This window comes from Nicotiana tomentosiformis, chromosome 1 (genome assembly GCF_000390325.3).
Source record: "Nicotiana tomentosiformis chromosome 1, ASM39032v3, whole genome shotgun sequence".
In the NCBI taxonomy this organism is placed as follows: Eukaryota; Viridiplantae; Streptophyta; class Magnoliopsida; order Solanales; family Solanaceae; genus Nicotiana; species Nicotiana tomentosiformis.
This window is the reverse complement of record NC_090812.1, coordinates 50,305,698-50,314,620: the sequence shown is the minus strand read 5'-3', so window position 1 is coordinate 50,314,620 and position 8,923 is coordinate 50,305,698. Positions and strand designations below refer to the sequence as shown.

The following is an 8,923-nucleotide window of genomic DNA, read 5'->3' as shown; positions in this document are numbered from 1 at the left end:
TTCTCGTTTTTTCTTTTGCTTTTGATTCCTTTTCAGTTGTTATCCTTTCTTTATTTTGATTTCCTTTGTAATGTTCAACTTTAATCCTTGTATATTCAATAATCAATTAATCATAGCTCCATTCTTGTAGTGTATAAAATACACATAAAAACTCTACTTTGCTCCCAATTTCGTCTTTAACGTACCTACACATAAAATAACTCAATTAAGCCCAAATATAGTATAGTTTAGCATTAAAGTCCCAAAATGTAAGGTAAGTAATGCACTAAAAATATGTAATTATAGCCAAACATAAGTTTGGGTGGTTCCTCCAGTTGGGATTATAAGTGTTCCCATATTGGTTTGTCTAACCCCTATTTGCATTACCCATAAAACAGACATATTCTGGATTAACTGGGCATAAGTCGCTCGTGTGACCCTCTCCACATACTTCACAAAACACTTGAACCTGTTGCACTGGTTGAGCTTGTTGCTTGTTAATAACCATGGTTATCTGATTGACTTGGTTGGTCAGTGTAGAAATCTGTGCTGATAATACCGAGACGACATCTAACTCGAGAACCCCTGCAGATTTTTGCACCGTGTGTCTGCCCATTTCTCCTTGCCAATCCGGATTGCTTTTGGAGAATTTGTTCAATAATGCATATATCTCATCAAAGCTTTTCTCCAACACTTGACCTCCAGCTGCAGCATCTACCATAATTTTTGTTTCAGGATGTTGCCCTTCTATGAAAGTGTGAGCTAACACTTCGTTTGTCTGATTGTGATGAGGACAGTCTCTGAGTAGCCCCTTGAACCTCTCCCAAGCTGAGTATAAAGACTCTCCCATTTTCTGTTTGAAGGCAACTATCTCACTTCTGATCTTTGCATTTTTGCCTGAAGGGAAAAACCTTGCCGGAAATTTCCTTGCCAAATTATTCCATGATGTAATAGAATTAGCTGGTTCTGCCTTCAGCCATCACTTTGCTTCGCCCAACAGAGAGAATGAAAAAAGTGTGAGCCTCACATAGTATGGAGTGACCCCGTTAGTGATATAAGTATCACTAATCTCCAAGAAGTTCAGGATATGCTATTGTGGATCCTCATGTGGAAGACCCATAAACTGTCCATTCGCATGAAGTAGCTGGATCATGCTCTATTTCAGCTCAAAGTGCCCAGTGATTCTGGGCTTCACTATGCTGGAGGTTACATTAGCAATGTTGGGCATTGCTACCTCCTGAACAACGATATGTTCCTCTGCCATGTTCACCGAAAATTGAACAAGTGCCTGAATATTATTCGTGTCCCTTGCTTCCCTCAACCTCCTATGAAATGCTCTCTCAGGTTTGGGGGTCAAAGCCTTGAAGTCGGTCCTGGCTTCTGACCCTGCGCATTAAATCAACGTTCCTGAGATCAGAGCAACAATCAAGTAATGTTAGACTTGACGAAATAAACAAAGAAAGGAAAAACTAGAAAGTAGTCAATATTCAAATCTCCGGCAACAGCGCCAAAAACTTATTGCTCCCAAACGCACGCGCAAGTATACGTGGTCGTACAAGTAATAAAATGATAAGTCGATTGTCGAACCCACAGAGACTTGTATCAACTACCCACTAAATTCACCAAGATTGTTATTCAGTCAAGCCAAATTCGAGTTTAAGAATATGATTATATTAAACTATACTTCTAAATAGTAACTAAATTATCAAGCAGTAAAATGGTTGTTGTGTATTCAGTAGAGACAAATATTCCAGGGTTATGATCGATTCACCAATCCTATTGTGTTCTAGTTAACTCTCCCTTTCATACAATTCACTCATGGTTGCTAATTAATCGATAATTGCTCTCCTAGCCTTCTCCCGAAGTACTACTCGCCTATTCAAGATAGATTAACGCCTATATTCCTATGGAATCAATCTATCAAGAATACATTAAGATTACGATATTTAATTAAGCACGGTGACTAGGTATATTCCTATCCTAACCACAAATTCGCCCCCTAAGGGTTAAGATCATGCTCTCTTCAATTCTTCTCTAATCTAAACATGACTTTCCCAAGCATAACATAGATAGTAAATAGAACCTAACTGCTGGCCAGACAATTAAGCAATTAATCACAGAATTGAAGAAACAACCATATATTAGTGAATTATAATCAAGGTTAAGTCAACGTTAAATAATAATATTCATGGCTAAATCACAATCCCAGAATTATGGGTTTTTAGCCACTCATGATAATAGCAAACAATTTCATAAGTGTTGGATAATTGAAAATACTAAGAAAAGATGAAGAAAATTGAGATCTCTTTGCTCCTGGATGTTTCTCGTGTCTATTCTCCCTTCAAAGTGGCGTCTCCCCTCTAAAAATAAGCTTAGTCTTGCTTTTATACGTGTTGGATAGGTCTAGGGCCGAAATAACCTTGTCACAGGCAAAATTGGACAGGATTCACACCACCAGCGCCCAGCCTAGCGCTAGGCGCTGTCCCTGTCGCTGGCAAATTGGAGTATACTGCCTCTGGCGCCACAGGTAGCGCCAGGCGCTGGTTGTGGCGCTGGAAATTCTCTTTTTTTGTTTTTTCGTCCATTTTAGTTCTAATCTCGCACCTTTCGCCCCCAATTGCTCCCGCATCATTCCTACACATAAAAACACCTCAAATTAAATATAAATCAACACATTTTACATCCTAAATCCATGAAACAAAAGTAAAACATGAGGCGATATACATCTAAATATATATATTTTAAGCCAAACATCACCGGCCTTATAGTGAAATCAGTGATTCAATTAAATATATTGCTTTTCACTCGAAATGTGTTTACATATACAAAAACATGTAGAACATATATTTATTATAAGATAACACTCATTTTAAAACCATTCTAGATTTTAGATCCTGACTCTATTTTCTTAGATTGCTCTTACATCTACGACGTCCTATTATCTGAAACTCTAGTACATTTGCTACGAATTATGTTGAGTTATACTTGACCATTCATATTAGTATGTCTAAAGAAAAAACAAAGTATTTATCAAGTGCTGATTCAAACTTTTGTTTTAACCCAAAAAAAAAAAAAAAATCTACGGATTTAGTTCTTTGCAAGTGCTGACATGTAATTGTGTCTACTTGCCTAGAAAGAGAAACTTAGTATGTATATACAATTCAACACTTCTCTATTTGGTTTTTCAGTATCCTAGAAGTATTTTGGATGTACAGTTATACTAAAAAAAGTTTCAATGTTTTAAAAGTTAATTTTAATTATGCACATTTGAACAAATCTTTTTAACGTGATAAAATTTAAACTTTCTACTTTGTGCAAAGCCAAAAAAAGCCCCGGCACTCAATTGGATCAGCGAGCATTAATATTTTTTGTCTAAGAACAGGCCATAGCTTCTTTGGCAAAAGTCTAATGAACATCAACTTTTCAAGTAAAACTATAGCAGTAATAAAAAAATTATAAGTATAAGACTAAGAAAAAGCAAAATATAAAACAAGTTTAACTAAACTACCAAGAAATACTATAATCTTGTGATGAGAAAGAGTCAAAGAAAGAAGAGCCTAATTTCACTCAAATCCAAGATAATGTCATCCACCATATTTGAGAGGTAAAGAAATTTAATTTTAGCTCCTAATATTTGGATCTCCCAATCACGTGTCATTAAGTTATCGGTGTAATAGCAGAATTCTAGTACGTACTAATAATTTTCCACATGAAAAAGATAGCAAATTCTCTATTACAAGCTGAGACAGAGAGGGTGCCTTTTTTGTTTGTTTGATCTCAATAACAAAGCAGGTTAGATACAAGAGGGCAGAAGAGCTTTGTTGATAAAAGTATTTTTTTCTCTGCCATATTTCTAACTCTGACAAGTTATTGAGATTGAAGATTTCCAGGCTTCTGTAAATAATAATAAGGAGAAACAAAGTACTTAAAAGATAACAATGGCATTCACAGGAACTTTGGATAAATGCTCGGCTTGTGATAAGACTGTTTACTTTGTTGATTTGTTGTCTGCGGATGGTGTTACTTATCATAAATCCTGCTTCAAATGCAGCCACTGCAAAGGCACTCTTGTGGTATGTACATTTTCTTTTTCTATTTTCTTCCCCTTTTCTTGACCCTCCTCCTCCAATATCCTGAAATAATCAATCAACTATACCTCAATCCCAACGCTAGTACATTAGATTATTCTAACGCTAGTCAATAACTTACTATAGCCCTTCTCCTATATATATATATATATATATATATATATATATATATATATATATATTGAAGGCACATAATCTTGAATGCATGTTACATTATATTATGGCTTTAAGAGAGATCAAGTTGTTAAAGAATTCGAATTGTTGGCCAGTTATTAATAATTTATTAATCATTATTATATCCCCATTTTTTTGTGTTTCTTTTTTCTCTTATTAGACGAGAGGGGTTGCTCTGATGGTAAGCAACCTCCACTTCCAACCAAGAGGTTGTGAGTTCGAGTCACCCCAAGAGCATGGTGGAGAGTTCTTGGAGGGAAGGATGCCGAGGGTCTATTGGAAACAGCCTCTCTACCTCATGGTAGGGGTAAGGTCTGCGTACACACTACCCTCCCCAAACCCCACTAGTGAGATTATACTGAGTTGTTGTTGTTGTTGTCGTTTTTTTTCTGTTATTACATTTAGGATAGTAGATTAGATAAACTGTCATTTGTTGTTTTTTTTCAGATGAGCAACTACTCTTCCATGGAAGGAGTCCTCTACTGCAAGCATCATTTCGAACAGCTTTTTAAGGAATCTGGAAACTTTACCAAGAATTTTCAGAATTGTAAGACATCCTTTTTAATTAATTTAGTACATTGTTTGAGCAGAATTAATTTACTACTCTTTCAGAATTAGTTTTGCTAAGCCTATTTTATCTTCAATTTTACTAATCGTCTACATTGTTCCAATTAACGTTTGAGCAGCTAAGGCTGAGAGGCAAAATTCACTGGTACGTTTTGTTTGTATCTCACAACTTTACATTTCTACCATCAAATTTGACTTTTATATACCACCGTTAATTTTCTTCGTTTGTGTTTGTTAAGAAAAGAATACACTATTGTTTTAGCATGGGAAATTAAATAAACAAATTAATATTTTCTTTTTATATTAATTTGTGCAGACAAGGGCTCCAAGCAAACTCTCTGCTATGTTCTCTGGGACCCAAGATAAATGTGCTGCTTGCGACAAAACTGTTTACCCACTTGAAAAGGTATAAAACAATCATCTTTTGATTAAATAAAAGGTTTATGATATTAGTGAACGACTCAATTAATCAGCAATTCTCAATTCAAACATCATTAGACTATTCTGGTCATAACCCTCTTTCTTTATGCGAACTAATTGGACTGGCTATGCTTTGCTCAAATAGGCGGAGTTTATGTTATAAATGAATTGATTAACTGATAGTATAAATAACATTTACATTATCAATGCACTTAACCGATCGACGTTACGATATTTCTAGGTTACCGTATGACGAATTACATGTTTTTATAAGTCAACTTAATCTAAACGATGTAAAAAGATTATACGCGACTCACAATGCATAAAACTTAAACTCGTAACGATATTACAGGTGACAATGGAAGGAGAATCATTCCACAAATCATGCTTCAAGTGTGCACATGGAGGGTGTCCACTTACCCATGCAACATATGCTTCCCTTGATGGAAATCTCTATTGCAAACACCATTTTGCTCAGCTCTTCATGGAAAAAGGAAATTACCAGCATGTCCTCAAAGCTGCTAATAATAAGAAGAGTAGTGCTGCTGTAACACCGGTAAATGAGACTGAAGAAAATGCAGCTGAAGAAGAGAATAATAAGGAGCCTGAAAATGCAGAGGAACCACAACAACAATCATAAAAGAAACGTGCCCTCGATTTCTCCCCTTATATATCTTACAATTGATCCTTTCTATCTATTTTGATCCAATATATATCTCTGTGTTTCTGATATGTTTTATAAAAAAAAAGTTTTCCCATTTGTTTATATATATCCAAGGCAACCCTCATATGTAATTAAATTTTATTGTCTGGATTTAATATTCCTTTAATTTGTTAATACATAAACATTTTCTGCATTAATGTTGTTTCAAGGTATTCACATTCATTATATTGGTGTTAAGTTTTTGTGAAAAATACTTATTTGTGATTCTTAGAATTATTCCGCCATTTCCTCTTAAAATTAGTTTAAAAGCTCTATTGTTTGGAGAAGAAAATAGAAAAATTCAGAATTTACTAAAATACAGGTAAATAAGTCATCAGCAGTCCATTACATTACAGACACTCAAATGCACGTACGCCCAGAATCTTAAACAAACTTCAAGTACAACGCCAATATTCATCAGACATACACAATTTACAGTGTAACAAGCTAGCTAGTTATGAGCTGTCTACAAAACATGAAATGATCCAGATGTGTCTAAGAGGAAAAATGACAGTACACAGCACTAATTAACTAATCGTTACAGACATATCAAGACATAAATATTGCATGAAGTGATCGACCTTTTCTATTAATGGACCCAAAATAAACAACCACTGTGTATCTGAGATATAAAAACAGGAACAATGAAAAATCTGGTATTAATTTTCATAAACAAGCTACGGCCGTCTTTAATACGTCGACCATATATCACTAGCTAGTTAGAAACTTACTACAGATATATCTAGACGTAAGAAAAATTCAATATTGAGAAATCATATTGTAGTACATGTTTGTAACTTTATCTAAGAGCTAGCATGGGATTAAACTACATTATCTAGCAAATATATACTCTAACAGAAATTGATAGTATCGAGATCGACATCTTCTGCGGAAGCCCACAAAGTAGCATGTTGATGGTCTTCGACTTGGTATTCCATATTCTCTTGATCATCCTTTGCTATAGTATCATTCGACATTATTATTCCATTGTCTTCAGCTTGAACATCTTCTGATTGCAGAACGGAATCAATATGTTCTTCCAGTAAATGGACTTGGCCTTCACCCCCCCTATCTACGCAATATTGAACATTCTCATCATCCACGTCATTAACAATATCCTCTGGGGAGCCCAACAAACCAAGTACATGGTCTCTAACTTGATCTCCCTCTACGTATTGGATAATATTATTCTCTTGATCATCCTCTGGTATACCGTTCGATCTTGTTCCATTGTCTTCAACTTGAACATCTTCTTGCAGCACGGACTTGATAAATTCTTCAATTTCTCTCATCTTCTCATCATTAACTACCTCCTCAATATTGTTTCCTTTTTTCTTGTCACCAGGTTTGCCCTTCTTCTTGATCTTACAAATTACAAAACCTTTGTTCTTAATCTCCCTAGCAACCAGATAACGATCAAATAAAGAGTACTCAGTCATCAACCACTCGCCATTCACGTTGTTTGACGATTTGTTAGCGGGGATGTACTTCAAACTTTTCACGTAGCCCATGAGTCTCCCTTTATCATCAAACACATCTCGGACTTTGTTTTGAAGCTTCCAAGTGCCCTTCCCAACAGTTCTTGAAACTCTTTTCCACGTAGGTTTCTCTTTCTTTTGCGGAGTTATGAAGTAACGAGTGTTGTTGTTGTTGTTGTTTCCCCTATCATAAGCTTCAAAAATCTGCCATGGCTCCTTGTCGGCGTAGAGATCCACCACTTGCATGAGTTCATTCTGAAGGGGAAGTGGCTCGTTTCTCACAAACCCTACTAGATACTTGAGCACTTCCCTGTCCGTCGGATGAAAGCGATGACCCATCGAACGATGAGAAGAAGAGTTTTCTGCCATTGTACTGCTGATCAAATATTGACGGATCGGACGATGGATATGATAAGAAACAGAAAAAGAAACAAGCTGAGAGAGAACGGAAGCAAAATAGCTGAAAACTTTAGTTGTTATGTGATGAAGAACTATAGTTGTTAAACCCTAAAATGGTGATACTGATGAGTTGTTTCTAATTTGCTAATAGGGTTTTAGTAACTATTTATAGATCAAGCTGATGGAAATCCCATTCCTACTAATAAATGGCTTGCTTTCTTCCATTTCTTTTGTTTCGTAAACTCATTTCCTGATATTTTGCTCCTCGAAAGGTTGTTAGGGTTTTACTAATAAATAATTATGTAATTTGTAACTTATATTACTAATACAAACAATAAAGTTTAAAAAATAGTTTCATGACTTTATTATAACGTGTAAAGCACGTGTGAAATTAACCCCATTCTTTAGGGCATATTTTCAGTTTTTTCTTTTCTTTTGCATGCTTAATTAGGAATTTAAAATGTAGCTTTTCTTATTTTTTTTTTTATTCGTCCATTAGTTTCCTAACTTTTTTCTATTAGTATGTAAGTTTATTGGAATGTTTATTAGTAGGGTTGTACCGGTGGAAAAAGATGTCACACGTGGAATTTAACTGAGCTGACAAAGCATGACACGTGGAACAATGGTGAAGTGACAACTGACATACTCAATTAGTGAAATTAAGAATGCAAGGAAGATACAGATCAAACACCCACGAGATAGTAAAGAACAGATGACCGAGCCTAAACAAATGTCAAAGACGAGGCGCGAACAGAATGAATCAAGGCCAAAAAGGAGGAAAGATCCATGAACCAGTAATAAATAAGGAAAGTGAATCAGAATCGTTATAAGGCATTTATAGCTACGAATGCGTCAGTTATGGTTATCAACAATAATGAGCGATCAATACCATTAATGCTCATAATGAATTCGTCATAAATAGGGAAAAACATTATGATTAGACATTCTTATATAAGGATAGAGAATCTCGCTTGTAAGGACAAGTTCCAAGCATTCCTGAAATATACTTACAATTTCTTGCTTTACCGAAGCCTTCTACTTAATTTGAGGGATCAACTGTCATTCCTTATTTCTTTTTGCTAATTTATATTGTTATTTCTTTCTTTTCAATTGGA

At 35.2% G+C, this 8,923-nt stretch overlaps 2 protein-coding genes and 1 non-coding gene across 4 annotated transcripts; 2 read left to right on the top strand and 1 right to left on the bottom strand.

Moving 5' to 3' along the window:
* The first annotated feature begins 760 nt into the window (after positions 1-760).
* LOC117276875 (small nucleolar RNA R71) lies at positions 761-865 on the top strand. Its single transcript, XR_004507135.1, has one exon. It is a non-coding gene; the product is annotated as a small nucleolar RNA R71 (small nucleolar RNA).
* Positions 866-3,695: 2,830 nt separating this feature from the next.
* LOC104096475 (LIM domain-containing protein PLIM2b-like) lies at positions 3,696-6,089 on the top strand. Of its 2 annotated transcripts, XM_009602852.4 has the most exons (5): positions 3,700-4,052; positions 4,689-4,788; positions 4,928-4,953; positions 5,125-5,214; positions 5,581-6,089. In XM_009602852.4, the coding sequence occupies exons 1-5, from the start codon at positions 3,918-3,920 to the stop codon at positions 5,866-5,868; spliced, it is 639 nt and encodes a 212-aa protein (XP_009601147.1). In that variant the 5' UTR covers positions 3,700-3,917; the 3' UTR covers positions 5,869-6,089. The 2 variants fall into 2 exon arrangements, with proteins under 2 accessions (XP_070038568.1, XP_009601147.1); XM_070182467.1 differs by lacking the exon at positions 4,928-4,953 and having other exon boundaries at positions 3,696-4,052; positions 4,689-4,814.
* Positions 6,090-6,782: 693 nt separating this feature from the next.
* LOC104096534 (NAC domain-containing protein 101-like) lies at positions 6,783-7,778 on the bottom strand. The gene is made up of 2 exons (XM_070195267.1): positions 7,044-7,778; positions 6,783-6,872 (listed from the first exon to the last, which is right to left on the bottom strand). The coding sequence occupies exons 1-2, from the start codon at positions 7,776-7,778 to the stop codon at positions 6,783-6,785; spliced, it is 825 nt and encodes a 274-aa protein (XP_070051368.1).
* Between the last annotated feature and the right edge of the window lie 1,145 nt (positions 7,779-8,923).